We start from the raw sequence: 19046 nt of genomic DNA, 5'->3' as shown, positions 1-19046 counted from the left end.
ACTGTACTCTCAGAATATTATCAGACTCTTAATTCTTTAAGCATATTTTCTTTTCAAAACAAAAGAAAATAAACTCAGTTTGTTGCTTGTAGAGAGTTCTAAGTTTCTAAAAGTTTCTAAGTTTATTTAACTCTTGATATATCGCCTATTTAGACATTCTAAGCGATGTACATAATATAATAAAACATAGAAACATTAATATACTTTAAAAACAGCAAATTTCAATAATGACTAACAAGAAAGCGAGGAAAAAGGGGACAAAGTTACAATAAGGGCATAGGAAAAAAGGGAAAAAACAAAAGGTTGGGTAAATAGTTACAAGGCACTCTTTGTGAATATTAATTTAGATCAAGTAGATACATTAAAATTTTAGAGGTCATAGGCGTCCCTAAACAAATAAGATTTTAAAAGTTTTTTAAAGGCTGAGGTATCATGTTCCATTCTAATATACTGAGGAAGGGAGTTCCATGATTGTGGGCCTGCTACAGTAAAGATGTCTGCTCTTCTCGTACCGATGATTTTTAGAGAGGGGATAGTTAGTAAATTTGATTCAGATGAGCGTAAAGAGCTTTGTGGTTTATAGGGGATCTTACCAATGACCACCCTCTACTAGTGTAATTCTCTGCCTCAGGGACTGAGAGGAGTACTTCAGCAGCTTGCTGAGGATAATTTTCAAATTTAGAGATTAACAGTACTAAGAGTGAGAGGATTTTTAATGGAACAGTGCTCTGAAGCAGACAGAGAAATAACAGAAGAGAAGCTGCCAGCTCAGTGTGCTAGAGTGCTCACAATTCCTGGGGGGAGCTGGAGAAGCTCATTCTTAAAGACACAGTTTCAGTAACCTGCTCCATGCAGTGCATAAATGTTAAAGCAATGTTACGTGCACATTTCAACACAAACAGCCTGCTCCCGTAAATATGGGACAGAATACAAGGATAATCGGATCTAATCTGGCATTTGCAACCTGCTTATTTCCAAAAGAAGGTCCAAAGTGGTATATAATCTTTTTTATCTAATCTTACATTTGTGAGTTGCACAAACTTTTGCAAGCTCTAGGCCAGTGGTTCCCAACCCTGTCCTGGAGGAACACCAGGCCAATTGGGTTTTCAGGCTAGCCCTAATGAATATGCATGAAGCAAATTTGCATGCCTATCACTTCCATAATATGCAAATCTCTCTCATGCATATTCATTAGGGCTAGCCTGAAAACCCGATTGGCCTGGTGTTCCTCCAGGACAGGGTTGGGAATCACTGCTCTAGGCGACTGATTGGTGATCAAGAGGAAGAGGGGCGAGGAATGGAAGGGGACTGGGAAGATAAGGGGTGGTGCCTAGGTGGCAGGAAGGAGGATGGAAAGTAGCTAAAATAGCAGCTAAGACGGTTAATTGTCAAAGAGCTGAGTCTTCAGGTTTTTCCGGAGTGAGGTGTAATTTGCCTTCTCCTGATTGCATCTGGGAGGTCATTCCAGGTTTTTACTCCTAGGTGTGTTAGTATGGAGTGGATGGCACGTTTAGTTGAAGTCTGTTAAGGATTCTTCTGGATGTTGACCAGGCCGTTGAGAATAGATATGCTTTCAAACATTTTCAGAATGGAAATATATGCGACTCCCGAGCACCAAGTTGGCAGCTTCAGAAGTCCCAAAACCAGGAAGTTACAGTGATATTTATTCATTTTGCTGGCTATACAACTGAATTCTAGAAAAAAACTTCTCAATCATTGCTCCTAAGCTCACACTAGCAGGTCACTTACCTAAGCCCTGCAGTCTTTCTGTTACATGTCCAGGAGAGCAGAATACAATATTGTGTATGCTGAGATAACCATAAGAAGCTAAAACGCCCAGTGTAGACAGGCTAGAACATGAGATAAGTTAGGTCTACAACTAAATATAATTCAGCATTTTATTAAAGAGAAAACTTAATTTAAAACTTAGGAAAACCAGTCCCAGACTCCTTCACTATTCGCCAGCAAATATGGTATATGTTCTGCTTAACATCCATGAAAATTTTGAAGAGGAAAAAATAATTTACACTCTCCTGAAGCAGGGGTAGGAGATCACAGTCTTTGGACCCATGGTATGTTTCATAGCAAAAGTCTGCATTGAAAACTGGCACAAAGGTGGCTTGGACGCGAACGATGACGGTTGGATGAAGAGAGAGCTCCGTACAGACAAGCTTAATTTCGGAAAAAAAACTACAAAAAAAAACAGGATTTTACTTTCTTGATGGAGTAATGGGTTAAAGTCTGCCTCCTTGACTGAGTCGGAGAGATGTTGTGGGGGTGAGAATCGGGAGAAAGAAGTGCTGTTTGTGTTTCCTGAGAGGCGAGGTGTAGAGGGCTGAATCCGTCTCAGCAACTCTTCAATATTACCAGAGAGGTCTAATCCGTGACGCCGTGGGGCCGAAGAGGCTCTCTTTCCCCTCCTCTTTGGCAAGGTCAAAGATCTCCAGAGTAAAACGCCAGAAAAAAAAAAAAAAAGTTTCCCGAAGGTAAGACGGTTGCTCAGTGAACCACGACCGCGGCCATCTTGGATCGGGAAAAAAAAAAAAGTTTAACAAAGTCTGGGACTGTCGGTGAGCTGCCTAGTGACAGGATAAAAGTTTTTTTTTGAATGCCTGACGCCTGTCATACTAGGGAAATAAGTTGTTTTGAAGTAACTGTCCTCTGCTGGAGATGAAGCGAGGTCTGCAGTAAAATCTACTTGGCAACGGTTTTTTACTATTTCCTTGCTGCTAACATAATAACATAATAAAAAAAAAATTGTGAAAGATCAATCTCTGCTGATATAATTGAAAAGATTCAGATATAGGAGATTGTAGGTTTTGGGCTGTGAGAAAAGGACAATAAAAGGAATTCTTTAACCTGAAGAAAAGTAACATTGAGATAATTGAGAGACACTGAAATACATATACATACACATTGAAAGACTAAACTAAATATATTGGATGGAATATTGCTCTCCTCGATAAAGGCTGCGATTGGGCTTATAAGAGGAGAGCCAGAAAAGAAGGCTACAAATCTTTTCAGCGCTGAAGCTAGATGTCAACAATGAGTTTGGTAAATTAAATCTATAAAAGAATAATCAGCCATATCTAAAAAAGATCTAAGGAAAAGAAAGACTACTAATTTGAATTTTATTGCCTTCATAGAGACTGAGAAAGGGCTTGAAGGAGAAAAAAGAAAGATTACCAAAAATTTTTTTTTTTCACAGCAATAGAACCTAAGACAAATAACTTACAGTTGCTTTAAGAATACTGAAAAAAAAGGGGTGTGGCTTGGACGGATGATTGGATAAACGAATAGCTCCTTATATGCAAATATATTAAAAAGAATTACTACCAAATATTTTAAAGAAACTAAAATATATATTGAAATATGACTTCAACTAAACAAAATAAAGCTGACTTGGGAGCTGGAACATCGGGAAGCAATAAGAGGTCGAAACCTGAGCCAGGTACACCCTCTAAAATCCCATTACCAACGGAAAAAAATCTGGATGTTATGGAAGAACTAAGACAAATAAAAGAAATTGTCTTAGATAGTAACAAAAAACTACAAAAAGCAATGGAAGATGCTGCAATCCTAACTAAAAGAGTAGACATCACAGAAAATAGAATTTCAACATTAGAAGATATTACAGAACAATTAAATACAGATATGAATCACAGCAAAATCATATGGAAAGAAATAACAGAGATAAAAAAAAATCTTGAAGACAGCCGGAATCGTGAAAGACGGAATAATTTAAGAATAATCGGATTACCTGAAGGAGTGGAAAAGAATGATCCGATTGCATTTCTTGAAAAATTTCTACCTAAAATACTACCACTGAAATTTAAAACGGAACTGGAAATTGAAAGAGCTCATAGGATTCCAACACAAAGAAATAACACTCAAACAGGTCCAAGAACTTTAATTTTCAAACTTTTAAGACATCAACAAGCAATTGAAATATGCCAAATAGCCAAGGAAATCAAAAATCTTAAATGCCAAGATTCAAAAATATACATTGTCCCGGACTTTGCAAAAGAAACAGCAACAAGAAGAAAACAATTCTTAGACATGAGACCACAACTAAGATCTCTAGGAGCTAGATTTGGGCTCCTTTATCCGGCGATTATGAAGGTTACCATTGCTAACAAAACGCAAAACTTTACGGATCCAAAAAAATTACAGGAATTTATAAATCAACTGGAGCAACCTATGACAATCTAAAGAACATTTAATGGGTTCATACTAAAGACTATTGACCAATTTGTGAAAACTTTGACTTATATGATAATGAATTTCAATAAAAGAACATTGGTTAAAGATAGATTGAAACTGAAAGCAATGGAAAAAGAACACACAAGGATCGAATTAAAGACTTAAACAACTTGCAACATTCTCCATGGAAAATAAGATAACTGAAAAAATACAAAAATTCTAGAATTCTACTCAGAATAAATAGAATAAACTTACTGACAGAAACGAAAATGAATTGAAACACATCTAACTCAAATGATAACGAAGAAAGTTTTTTCAACAAACTTAAAGATGTACTGATTGGATGAGAAAATTTGAAGGCAGAGTAATGGTGAGAAGGGAATCATCCTTCAACCACAGAGAAGATTATAAAAAGACGAAATGATTGGTTTGTTATATTTCTGGTTGAAGATAGTACTTCGGGTTTAATTTTGCGTTTCAGATACATTAAAATCCGTTTCATATACGATATATATGAAAAGAATGTATCTGAAACGCAAAAATTGCCTGAAAAGTTTTTTAAATATATATTTCTCAAATTTCATATTTCATCTTTATAGATAATTGTTCTTTTATTTATTAAGTTGAATTTTAGTACCCACAATTGTTCAACCTGGAAATCCTTTATGGGAGATAAAGGGAGAGTTTTTGGCACAGGACTTCACTCTCGTCTGCACAGGCCTCAGATACTTTAAAATCATAGATGTCTGAAGAGTATGCTATTGAGACAGAGCTTACAAGAACACTAATGGGATTGTTAGCTTCTCTTAATTGACAACTCTCTCGTGAAACATAGGAAAATAATGAGCATAGGAGATGGGAAGATTCCTGTGCTAGAGACTCTTGTTACAGTTCTGAGGAAAGAGGCTAAATTGGAATGTTCTTAACATGATAAACTTATAATACCCAGATATGAAAGTTTTTTAAAGTAAAAATAATATACCACCTGAAAAGAAATAAATTTAATTGAAATGTTCTTAGATATAAGTAATGTAATATATTCATTCTTATGGATTTAAAGACATACAAATATAGAAAATAATCTTTCAATACATAAGAATGAAAAACTTTTTACTTATTCTTATAATTAATAATAAAATATGAGAAAATATACAGAAATGGAGAAAAAATGGTAGTACTTTAGATAATTATTAATAGCTTGTCGGAGTTATCTAAATCTAACCTCAACTTGCGTATCCAAGTTTTCGTATTAAATGAGGGGGGGAAGGGAGGGATAAGAGGGATGGGAGGGAATAAAGGGGAAATATATAAGGTAATCATGGGTGTAAAGGAAAAAAGAGAAATGAAATACTTAAAACATTGGGAAAATATACATAATTTAATATCTGAAAATTTAAAAATAAATGGATATTAAAATTATGTCTTTAAATGTTAACGGTCTAAATCATATGATAAAAAGGAAAAAAGCATTATCATTTTTAAAAAGGCAAGATGCAGATATATGCCTTATACAAGAGACCCACCTCTCACATATAGAATCTAAAAAGCTAGAAGGAGGCTGGGTCAAACAATGTTTTTTCTCACCAGCTATAGGGAAAAAAGCAGGTGTTGCTATTTTAATTAATAAAAAATGCTCTGCTTCATTTAAACTAAAAGCTTCAGATATTCATGGAAGATGGATAATGGTGGAAATGAATATGGGAAATACTACCATGACGTTAATCAATATATACGCCCCTAATTCGAACCAAAATGAATTCTTTAAAACTCTTCAACAACTGATCATACCACTGGCTACTTCAAATCTTATAGTAGCAGGGGACTTCAATGCTGTAATGGATCCTTTATTAGATAAAAACCCAAGTAGAGTTATGAAATCTATGGGACTAGATAATTTGATTCAATCTTGTGATTTAATAGATATATGGAGAATACTTCATTTTGATGGTCGGGAATTTTCTTTCTGTTCTCATGTTCATAATTCCTTTTCAAGAATAGATTATATCTTTACTTCAAATCATCTTGCACATCAAGTGACACAAGCTGCCATTGATCCAATTATTCTATCTGACCATGGTGGAGTGTGGATCAAAATTAAAACTACAGATCAAAATAATAACAGACCAATTTGGAAAATGGATAATACACTGTTGGTTGACCAAAACTCTTGTGAAAATCTTCTAACAAAAATGAAAGAATTTTTTCAAATAAATGATAATGATGATATTAACAGAGAAACTTTATGGGATGCTTTTAAGGCATCAATTAGAGGACAAATAATTTCTTATTCGGCTTTTCTAAAAAAACAAATTAAAAAACAATTTTTAATCTTAGAAAAAGAGATAAAAAATTTAGAATCAAAACTTATAGAAAAATGGGAATATTCTATTCAACAAGAATTATTAAAATTAAAAGGTAAATATAATGAGATCTCATCTAAAATGATTAGGAAAGATTTATTTTCTCAACAAACATTGTACTATGGTAATTCAAACAAATCAGGAAGAATACTGGCAAACTATCTTAAAGCGAAAAAAAGAAAAACAAAATTAATAGCAATAAAAGATGAAAATGGAAATACATATACACAAATTGAACCTATTTTAAAACAATTCTTGAAATTTTATAAATCTCTTTATTCTTCCGAAAATTATCCAAATAAAGAAAAAGATGGTTTTGAATTTTTAAAAATGTTAGAGGGTCCAAAAATTCCTGAACATATAAAACGAAGTTTGGAAGATCCAATATCACTAAAAGAATTAGGAACAGCTTTGAAGTCCCTTAGAGTTGGATCCGCTCCAGGTGGTGATGGATATACAGTGGAATTTTATAAAACATTTCAAAATTTTTTACTACCCTATTTATTAAACCTCTATCAATATCAGCTCAATAAAGGTTGTATTAAAGGCACTATAGCAGAATCTTTGACTATTGTTTTGCCAAAGTCCAATAAAGATCCCACTTTGGTCTCAAACTATAGACCAATATCTTTAATAAATGTAGATGGAAAATTATTAGCAAAAATACTTGCGCTAAGATTAGCTAAAGCTCTCCCCCATATAATAGGTATGCATCAAACAGGATTCGTTGCTCAAAGACATTCATCTCACAATACCAGATTAACATTCCATATGTTATATTTAACAAAGAAAATGAATGAACCTACTTTTGCAATTTCATTAGACGCAGAAAAGGCCTTTGATAGAGTAGAATGGCCTTTTATGTATCAAGCAATGGAATGGTTTGGTATAGGTCCTGGATTTATACAAATGATACAAACAATGTATAGCTCCCCTTCTGCTAGACTATATATTAATAATACGTTTTCAGAAAAATTTAATTTACAGAGAGGAGTTAGACAAGGATGTCCCTTATCCCCTTTGCTGTTTGATATTGTTTTAGAACCCTTAATATTAGCCATCCAACAAGCTAAGGAGATACAGGGTATACCTCATTCAGATAAAGAATATAAGATATCTGCTTATGCAGATGATTTATTACTATATCTGAAAAATCCAGAGTCCACCATTCCACATCTACTTGAATTGATTGAGAAATTTGGAAATTTTTCAGGATATAAAATTAATTGGAATAAATCAGAGATTCTTCCACTAAATATACATTGTACAAAAGGCTTATTTGATACATTTCCTTTTGTTTGGAAGGAAGAATATATTAAATACCTTGGAATTTTGATAACAAAAACAGTAGATGAAACAATGAAAATTAATGAAAAAAGCTTATTACAAAAAGTAATAGAAATGTGTGAGCAATGGAATCCTTTGCATTTATCTTGGTGGGGAAGAGTACAAACGGTAAAAATGATGATTTTACCTGTAGTATGTTACCAAATGGGGATGATACCAGTTTTCTTTCAAGATTCGTTTTATACAAAAATAAATAGGACTTTGACAAAATTTATATGGCTTAATAAAAAACCAAGAATTGCTCTAGCGTCATTACAAAAACCAATTAAGGAGGGAGGGGTAAATTTTCCCAACTTTTATAGGTATCATCAAGCCTATATCTTACGTCATGGTATGTATTGGATCCTCCCAGAACCCACAGATAATATTCCAGACTGGTTTTGGCTAGAATGGAGGCTTATATTTCCATTACGTCTTAATCATGTAATTAGTATCAAAATGCCAAGGTTATACAAAGATCATAAAATATTTATGGATACCTGGAAAACTCTAAAATACATAAGTAATCTTACTCAAATTCCAATTAGTAAATCAACCAACCAAACTATATGGCTAAACCCCAAGATCAAAATTGGCGGTTTTAAAGTCATCTGGAAACATTGGATGATAGCAGGCATTCGCACTTTGGATGATGTAATTAAAAATGATAAATTGCTGGAGTTTTCACAATTGCAACAAAAATTTGGTCTCAATAAAACACAATATTTTAAATGGTTGCAATTGAAGCAATCTATTCAGGAAGGGTTCCCTGAATGGAAAGATCTCGCTAAATATCATAGTTTGGAATTCTTATGTTTCCAGATGGACTCAATAGGTCACAAAGCCGCACAGTGGTATAAATTAATATCCGGATATATAAATAAAAAACCAAAAAATGGTCTTAGAGACATTTGGAGCATTGAGATAAAACATCAAATTAGTGCATCTCAATGGCCACGACTTTGGTCTTGGAGGCTAAAATGTACGGTGTCAGCATCTATGAGACAAACTTGGTTTTTTCTTCTTCATAGAGCTTTTTGGACCCCTACTCGTTTACAAAAAATAGATAGTTCAAGATCTAATAGATGCTGGCACTGTCATATTGAAATTGGGACACTAGATCATCTTTTATTCTTTTGTCCATTTATCCTATCATTCTGGAAATCAATTTGGCCCCAAATTAACAGATTGTTAGAAAATCCGGTAGCCTTGACATATGATACTATATTATTTGGAACAACCATGAGAGCAAAAAGCCAAATTTCATCTAGTAATAACAAACTTTTATTTATTTTAACTGGAATTGCAATACAACAAATTACATCCAATTGGAAACAACATGATAGATTGAATTATATGTTCTGGTGGAATTCGGTATGCCACATATACAAAATGGAACTCGCTATTGCAACACACAAAGGATACATGAATAAATTTCAAAAAATATGGGGACCATTAACTGATTTTTGTACAGAAGGATAATTTTTCCTATAAATAAAAATTGGAAATATCTGAAGACCGTTAACATGATTTCTCTAATGAAAAATCAACTTTTCCCATGATAAGATAATTGTAAAGAGGGGAACGGGGTGGGCTGTTCAATTTTGATTATTACATACTAAATTAATATTTAAAGAATGTACAATAAAATTGATTTATGTATTATTGGTTGGGAAGGAGGGTGGGACAGGGGATTATTATATTAATGTTAAACTTGATATTAATATATGAGTTAGTCAAGTGTGTATTTAAGTTTCTATTGAGTTTATTTGTAACACTTGTTGTAACACAAAAAAAATGAATAAAGATTTATAAAACAGAAAACTGGCACAAAGCTTGTGGGCTTTTATGATAACTGACCTTTTTAAAATTGTGATGTGTAAGATTCAAGATATTTTGTACATTAATGTTGTCACCACGCCCCTTCCCCATCCTTCTTTCTAAAGATTGCTTCCTTCTGACAACTTAAAAATTTCAGTCTGAGTATTACACCTAGGCTTTTGGTTTCTTGGCTGTCCATGCTTTTGCCTGTGACTACCAAGGGAACCTGGAGGGAGGTAGCAGGAAGGGAGGATACCTGCAGTTGCACAAGTAGAAGGAGCAGTGGCGTACCAAGGGGGGGGGCGGGGGGGGCGGTCCGCCCCGGGTACCAAGCCCTGAGGGGGTGCTCCCGGTCCGGTCCAGTTACCCCCCCCCTGCGCCGGGTGTCGCGTCTGGAAACAGCCTGCAGCAAGATCGCGATGCCAGAGATCTTTGCCTGCTTCGACTGTTTCCTCCGCCACGGTCCTGCCCCTCCTCTGATGTCAGAGGAGGGGCGGGACCGCGGCGGAGGAAACAGCCGAAGCAGGCAAAGATCTCTGGCATCGCGCGATCTTGTTGCAGGCTGTTTCCCCAGGGCAGTAGCGTACCAAGGGGGGCGAGGAGGAGGTCCATCCCGGGTGCCGCCTTAGGGGGGGTGCACAGCTGGCCCGGTCCCTATCGCGCTCCTACCCTCCCAGCAAAAGCAGCATCGGCGCCATTATCGAAAAAGGTAATGGCGCCAGGCCTTGGAGCACCAAGGCAGACCGCTTCTCCCCCCTCCTAGCCGAAACCCCGCTGACCATCCTATCTCTCTCCCCCCCAAGTGAACCTTTCTGACCCTCCCAGCGAAAGCAGCAAACCTCCCTCCAGTAGCGTCGGCTTTATCCTCCCTCTGCCGCATCACTGATGACGTCATCAGTAACGCGGCAGAGGGAGGAGAAAGCCGCGAAGGAGGTTTGCTGCTCTCGCTGGGAAGGTCGGAAAGGTTCACGGGGGGGGGGGAGATAGGAGGGTCAGCGGGGGTTCGGCTGGGAGGGGGGAGAAGCGGACTGCCTCGGTGCTCCATTACCTTCTTCGGGCAGCAGCAGCGTTTACAATTCGCTGCTGTTGCCGGCTTCAGGCCTTGTTCTCTGCCGGGTCCTGCCTACTTCCAGTTTTCATGAAGACAGGACCCGACAGAGAGGAAGGCCTGAAGCGGGCAACATCAGTGAATTGTGAATGCTGCTGCTGCCCGATGAAGTTCAGGACATCAGGACATCGGGGAAGGAGCAGGGAGAAATCGGCTGCTGGCTTGGGGGTGAGGGTAGGGAAAGAATCGTGGAAGTGGAGAAATCGGCACGATGGCTTTGTGCAGGCTAGGGGGAGAGAGAAAGAAAGGAAAAAATAAAGAGGGGGGGCCAGGGGGAAAGAGAAAGAAAGGCAGAAAGAAAGAGGGGGACCAAGGGGAGAGAAAGAAAGGCAGAAATAAAGAGGGGGACCAAGGGGAGAGAAAGAAAGGCAGAAATAAAGAGGGGGTCAAGGGGGAGAGAAAGAAAGGCAGAAAGAAAGAGGAGGGCCAGGGGGAGAGAGAAAGAAAGGCAGAAAGAAAGAGGGGGACCAAGGGGAGAGAAAGAAAGGCAGAAATAAAGAGGGGGGTCAAGGGGGAGAGAAAGAAAGGCAGAAAGAAAGAGGGGGGCCAGGAGGAGAGAGAAAGAAAGGCAGAAATAAAGAGGGGAGCCAGGGGGAGAGAGAAAGAAGAAGGATCAGAAGAAGGACCAGAGACTCATGAAATCACCAGACAAAAAAGTAGGAAAAATGATTTTATTTCCAACTTAGTGATCAAAATGTGTCCGTTTTGAAAATTTATATCTGCTGTCTATATTTTGCACTATGGCCCCCTTTTACTAAACCGCAATAGAGTTTTTTAGCGCAGGGAGCCTATGAGCGTCGAGAGCAGCGTGGGGCATTCAGCACAGCTCCCTACGCTAAAAACCGCTATCGCAGTTTAGTAAAAAGGGAAGGGGAATATTTGTCTATTTTTGTATAGTTGTTACTGAGGTGACATTGCATAAAGTCATCTGCCTTGACCTCTTTGAAAACCCGCGGAATATAAATGATAATTAACATTTTCTCTGCGTACAGCGTGCTTTGTGTTTTTAAAATTTTATTGTTGGTAGATCATTTTGACTTGGCCACAAAGGTAAGGGGGAGGGAGGGAGGGGAACTGCTGAAAGACATCTAATAATCCTTGCAGGCTTGACTGCAGGGAATTATTTTTGTAAAATCATGTTTTGTTATGTGACTGGCATTATCTAGACTTTAATTTCTATGAATGAATAGAATGAAAATGATATAAAATTACTTGCTTGTTTTTATGTGCGTGCGCTGAAGGAAAGTGGAGAGAGAGTGGGCTGAGGATGCTGAAGGGAAATGGGGAAGAGAGTGGGGAGAAGACGCTGATTTATAAATTGACAATTGTACAGAATATTGTTTCTTTTTATACTTTAATATAAACAATTCAAGGCTTGTGTGGATGGAATCAGGTGGTTTGCGGGGATGGGGACCGAGCTTACGGGGATTAGTCCAATAAAATTGTATTTTTTTATATCTCATTATTTGTTTTATTTTTATTTGTTAATTTATAAAGTGGTGATTGTTATGTATCAGTTTTTTCAAATTTACATCTACTGTCTTTATATTTTGCACTGTATTAGAGGACATGTGTTACTGTTTTTTGTGGTGTTGCATTGTATCCAGGGTCTGGTTTCTTGGCGGATCAGTTTAACTTTTGTCTACATATTTCTATTTTTAGTTTGTGATTATTCCATTTTGGGCGAGGGTGTATCTCTGTTCTGTGTGTATGAAAAAGACATAGTTTTCAGTTGGCATTGACTACAGGACCAATTGACTGTGCGGGATCTGGCTTGTTTAGTTTTACAATGTATGTGTTGGTGTTCTAGTGCTCACTGCAGTGTTTAAGATGCAGCCTTTTCCTAGGTACACTCTTGTGGTGCGATATGTAGATTGGTACTAAAAATCATATTTTTCATATAGATGGGGGGGGTGTCAAAAAATGATGGGCCCTGGGTGCCACATACCCTAAGTACTCCACTGCCTGCAACTACTCCATATGTACTTCTAATATCATGACAATTTAGACATAATTTATGTTTTGTTATGTTTGGAATAATGGTTACATATATGAGGTTCAATAAAAGAAAATTTTCACTGCCTGTTTCTATTCTGACCATTTATTCCATTTCATGGTTATTGCAAAAAAAAAAAAAAAAAAAAAAAATTTTTTTACATGGGGGGGGGGGGGGGGGGGGCAAAAAATGATGGGCCCCGGGTGCCACATACCCTAGGTACGCCACTGAGAAGGAGAGAAAGAAAGTAAAGCTTTGTGGGTGACCTGGAGAGGTGGGGAGAGAGCAAATAGTCTTCAGTGAGTTTTCATTAAGATGCAACTAGATAATAATAATAATTATTATTTTATTTCTTATATACCGCTATACCATAAGTTCATGTGCTGTTTTGTTTTTCAGAATCTAACATGGCGAGATCTTGAGCATCATGTCTCTATGAGCAATACCTTCCTCTCCTCTATAAACTTGACTGACGGGTGTGTTCTGCCCTCCAGACTGGGATACAACCTCTCCATTGCAGATTGTACCTCCATTAATTGTGTTGGATTTCCTGTGAGTAATGGAGCACATATAGGGCCTTAATCAGTAAAGTGAATTTGCATATCTATCATAGGTATTCTTGAAGATATCAAGTCACTGGCATGAAGGGGACATGTGACCATGCTTAGTACCAAATAGATCTGATCTTTTACTGCATTTTGGGAAACACCAAAAGCTCACTTCTGTCAGAAATTTGAAGGTTGTTAAGAACATAAGAATTGCTGCTGCTGGTTCAGACCAGTGGTCCATTGTGCCCAGCAGTCTGCTCACGCGGCGGCCCTTGGTCAAAGTCAAGCGCCCTAACTGAGACTAGCCTTACCTGCGTACATTCTGGTTCAGCAGGAACTTGTCTAAGTTTGGCTTGAAACCCTGGAATGTTTTCCCCTATGACAGACTCCAGAAGAGCGTTCCAGTTTTCCACCACTCTCTGGTGAAGAAGAACTTCCTTATGTTTGTACGGAATCTATCCCCTTTCAATTTTAGAGAGTGCCCTCTCGTTCTCCCTACCTTGGAGAGGGTGAACAACCTGTCCTTATCTACTAAGTCTATTCCCTTCATTATCTTGAATGTTTCAATCATGTCCCCTCTCAATCTCCTCTGTTCGAGAGAGAAGAGGCCCAGTTTCTCTAATCTTTCGCTGTACGGCAACTCTTCCAGCCCCTTAACCATCTTAGTCGCACTTCCCTGGACCCTTTCGAGTAGTACCATGTCCTTCTTCATGTACGGTGACCAGTGCTGGACGCAGTACTCCAGGTGAGGACGCACCATGGCCCGGTACAGCGGCATGATAACCTTCTCCGATCTGTTCGTGATCTTCTTCTTTATCTTTCCTAGCATTCTGTTCACCCTTTTTGCTGCCGCCCAGAAAAGACAGCTCCTAAAACATTATTTACCAAGAAGCGCCCGGCAAAATACAGTATGAAGTAGGGATGAGGCAATAAGTGAAATAAACTACTTAAACTGTCTTTTGTGAAAAAGTGGTTCAGATATTTGAGGTCAGTTCTTTTGAGACATGCTAGGCGGTGTTGAGTAGCTTGAAACTTCATGAGTAACCTTTTTCCGTTTGATGATATCTTTCCGTTTGATGATATCTGGTTTCGTCTTTGAGCTACAGCAATTTTTGTGAAAATGTGTTTACAAAAGGTAAATCGTGCCAAACGAACCTGATTGAATTTTTTGATTGGGTGACTAGAGAGCTGGATCAAGGACATATGCTAGATGTAATTTGCTTAGATTTCAGCAAAGCCTTTGATACAGTTCCTCATAGGAGGCTGTTGAACAAACTTGAAGGGCTGAAGTTAGGACCTAAAGTGGTAAACTGGGTTAGAAACTAGCTGTCGGACAGACACCAGAGGGTGGTGGTTAATGGAAGTCGCTTGGAGGAAGAAAAGGTGAGTAGTGGAGTCCCTCAGGGTTCAGTACTGGGGCCGATCCTGTTCAATATGTTTGTGAGTGACATTGATGAAGGGTTAGAAGGAAAAGTGGGAGTGGAAAATTTGAAAAAGGATCTGCAAAAGTTAGAGGAATGGTCTAATGCCTGGCAACTAAAATTCAATGCAGAGTAATGCATTTGGGGATTAATAATCGGAAGGAACCGTATATGCTGGGAGGTGGCACGGACGGGGAGAGCGACCTTGGGGGTGATAGTGTCTTAAGATCTAAAGGTGAAAAGACAGTGTGACAAGGCAGTGGCTGTTGCCAGAAGGATGCTGGGCTGTGTAAAGAGAGGCATAGCCAGTAGAAGGAAGAAGGTGTTGATGCCACTGTACAGGTCATTGGTAAAGCCCCACTTGGAGTATTGTGTTCAGTTTTGGAGACTGTATCTGGCGAAAGACGTAAGAAGACTTGAGGCGGTCCAGAGGAGGGCAACAAAAACGATAGGAGGCTTGCGCCAGAAGACGTATGAGGAGAGACTGGAAGCCCTGAATATGTATACCCTAGAGGAAAGGAGAGACAGGGGAGATATGATTCAGACGTTCAAATACTTGAAGGGTATTAACGTAGAACAAAATCTTTTCCAGAGAAAGGAAAATGGTAAAACCAGAGGACATAATTTGAGGTTGAGGGGTGGTGGATTCAAAGGCAATGTTAGGAAATTCTACTTTACGGAGGGTGGTGGATGCCTGGAATGCGCTCCCGAGAGAGGTGATGGAGAGTAAAACTGTGACTGAGTTCAAAGAAGCGTGGGATGAACACAGAGGATCTAGAATCAGAAAATAATAGTAAATATTGAACTAAGGCCAGTACTGGGCAGACTTGCACGGTCTGTGTCTGTGTTTGGTGGGGGATGGGCTGAGGAGGGCTTCAGTGGCTGGGAGGGTGTAGATGGGCTGGGGTAGGTTATAACGGAGATTTTGGCAGTTGGAAATCAAGCACAGTACCGGGTAGAGCTTTGGATTCTTGCCCATAAATAGCTAAGAAAAAAAAAATTAAAAAGTTTAGATTGACTTAGGTTGGGCAGACTGGATGGACCATTTGGGTCTTTGTATCTGCTGTCATCTATTATGTTACTTGGCCCTCTTCTATTAGCGCGGCTCCCCCGTGCTAAAAACTGCTATGGCAGTTTCGTAGAAGAGGGGGTAAGTCATCATATATCACAGCAGAAGATCCGGACAACACAAAGCATGACAAAATATGCAAATAAGTCAAGTGGAGAAAGCATCAAAAAGTACAAACCATATGATGAACAGAAGGTGAAATGCCATGTGACTATATAGCGAGTGCAAGTCAATACAGAAAACACCCACCTCGCTGGCCCGCACTAAAAACCTCTGCACTGCATACACATCACGTTGCCTCCTTGGGGATCTTCTCGCAGAGCTAGCAATTGAGCATTTTAAAGGTGAGTCACTGTTATGAGGATCATAGTCCCCCTAGGTCTCTTCTAATTATAGGTCTGTTATTAGCACTCAAAACAAAATTGTTCATTTGAATATGGCCTATTTTTTTTTTTAATACTCAGGCTTCCAAGCTGGTTAATGATAAAGTGATTGTTGAATGGGACATCTTGACATTTAATGGAATTATACATGCCATAGAAGGACCTTTGACTGCACCCACAGAGCCCGTAAGTTGTTTTTCCTTTGATTTGCATATTTTTGGTATGTGTCCTACAACACTGAAGATGAATACTTTTGTGTTTCCATTTATTTCTCCTCTTTGACCTTTTAACTTTATCACAACCCTCTACCCAACCTACACATACATTTTTTTGTGAAAGATGAAGGGACTGGTGAAAGGAGAGAGTGCAGTTTCATATAGTGTTGGCCATATTATGCAGAACTACGAGTACAAGAAGCGTGTGCAGCTGCTTTGCATAAAAACAGCCATACTGGATCAGACCAATGGTCCCATCTAGTCCAATATCCTGTTTCCACAGTGGCCAATCGAGGTACCTGGCAGAAACCCAAATACAGTAGTAGCAACCTTCCGGAACCCCAAAGAGTAAGGTATTGTACTGTACTGTACAATACTGAATGCAAATGACTGCGAACAGTTTCCATGCTGAGTTAGTCTCCTTAAGAGGCTGGGTGTGATGTCGGTGCCACATTAGAATGTACACCAGTGATCCCCTAAAATAGTTTTTCATATATCAATGAACCATCAATATATGTAAACATATATATGTTCATAAATCAGATTCTACTATCCAATTTCTTGAGGAACCCCTGAAGAGAGTTTGAGGGTTTCCAGGAACCTAGTTTTGAAATCGCTGATCTACACAACAAAGCAGAGAATAGAACAAATTGGGGGTAATTCTATAAAAGACTTTTCAAAGAGAAAAAGGGCTTTTATAAAAGAACCCCCAGGGTTTATGTGAATAAAGTACACATGATGACAAGGTTTCAGGTTTATTTAAAATTTGATATCACTTATACAGCTATTCTACTATTTTCTATATGTAAGCATGTTTAGGTGGAGTTGCCATTTATATACCTTATATAAAACAAATGTACTCAGTGGCAGAGAGGGAGCTTGGCACCTGGCATCTTCCACCTGCTGCTCATGCCGACCTCGTCTCTTTTCTGACATCACATCCTGGTCCCGTGACCAGAATGTGACATCAGAAGGGAGCCGAGGCTGGAGCGAACAACAAGTGGAAGCAGTGAGCATTTAAAGAGGTCGCAGGGGTGCAGAGAAGATGACGGCAAACAGGGCATCCCCCCCCCCCAATCTCCACCCTCCCCTTACTGTACAACTGAATGCAGAGATGCTAAAATTTATACCCTGCTTATCCCAGGACAAGCAGGCAGCATATTCTTGACTGATGGGTGACGGCACCGACGGAGCCCCGGTACGGACAATTTTAGAGTGATTGCACTCTAAGAACTTTAGAAAGTTCTAGCTCGGCCACACCGCGCACGCGCGAGTGCCTTCCCGCCCGACAGAGGCGCGCGGTCCCTCAGTTTCTTAGTTTCCGCGGAGCTAAGAAGACGCGTCTCTCTCAACGGCCGTTGTGAGAGAATCTTTCGTGAATTCCCGCTCGCGAAAACTGGTTAAGGAGATAATATTTCCTTTCCTTTTTTTATTATTTTCTAAAAAAAAAAAAAAAAAAAAATTGTTTCTTTATTGTTTTTCCATTATTTTCGGTTTTGCCCCAGCGGGGCCTATAGCCACCATCGAGGCCTCGGCCTTCGATTTGGCTGAAGCCGTTTTTACATTCATGCCCCCCCAACCCGGCTTCAAAAAGTGCCAGCGGTGTGCACGGCCAATTTCACTGACTGATCCTCATAATTGGTGCCTTCAGTGTCTTGGTCCCGACCATCGAGCGTCCACCTGCACCCGCTGTGCAACTTTGAAAAAGAGAACTCTTAAGAATCGTGAGATTCAACAAAAATTATTGTTTGGTGCCGAAATGTCTGATTCTACACCGGTACAGACATCGGCACCGGTGCAGTCGGCACCCACATCTTCGACACCACGCGATACCGCGGCGGTGTCGGCTCCAGGTAAGCCGGCTAAGAAGCCTTCCCCGTTAGAACGTCCTCCGGTCTCAGTGGCAGCGAGCCCAATCCTGCCGACCTCGAGGCGCTCACGGAAGCGCTCCGCTCCAATAGAGGTGAGCCCCTCGACATCGGGGTCCTCATCCTCGGAGCGTAGAGCGGCACCGCAGGTACCTTTAAAGAAAAAGACGGTACCGGTGCCTTCCCTTGAGGAGCGTATAGCTACTGTTCTGAGGGCGCAACTTAAAGAACAGCTACAGCACCTCTTACCTTCAGTCCTGGCATCGACCATACCGGTACCAGTCCAGTCTGAGCCACCGGTACCGATAGTGGACCGTCCTATTTTATCGACGCCCACTCTATCGGTACCGGTACAGTCGGTTTCCTCTGTCTCCATGCCGATTCTAGCGCCGGAGCCGAGAGCTCACCATCAAGCTGTACAGACTTCGGCTCCGGTGCGTACCGTAGCATCTCCCGGTACCGAATCAGGCAGGTCGGGGAAGTCTCTTCACAAGTCCCGGCATTTAGAGCCTTCTACTCCAGAGTCTCGAGACCGGAGTTATCAGGTTCGAGACCCTGACTTATGGGGTGACTCAGAGGATCCTCTTCTTTCGGAGGGAGAATGCTCTTCTGGTGATGAGGACCCGTCTGTTTTAGGAGCCTCCTCTAAACCAGAAGTGTCTTCCTTTTCTTCCTTTTTGAAGGAAATGTGTGACTCTCTCTCCATTCCTTTGGAGGCTGAGTCAAAG

General features: G+C 39.6%; 1 protein-coding gene across 2 annotated transcripts in view; it reads left to right on the top strand.

The window, feature by feature from the left end:
• Positions 1 to 19046, top strand: part of STAB1 (stabilin 1) — a 238892-nt gene that overhangs the window by 205612 nt on the left and 14234 nt on the right. For both annotated transcript variants that reach the window (XM_033926301.1, XM_033926300.1), the window contains exons 65-66: positions 13214 to 13366; positions 16317 to 16421. In XM_033926301.1, coding sequence (XP_033782192.1) covers positions 13214 to 13366; positions 16317 to 16421 — 258 coding nt within the window. The remainder of the gene's footprint in view (positions 1 to 13213; positions 13367 to 16316; positions 16422 to 19046) is intronic.

This window comes from Geotrypetes seraphini, chromosome 17 (assembly GCF_902459505.1).
Source record: "Geotrypetes seraphini chromosome 17, aGeoSer1.1, whole genome shotgun sequence".
In the NCBI taxonomy this organism is placed as follows: Eukaryota; Metazoa; Chordata; class Amphibia; order Gymnophiona; family Dermophiidae; genus Geotrypetes; species Geotrypetes seraphini.
This window is presented reverse-complemented; position numbering and strand designations above follow the sequence as displayed.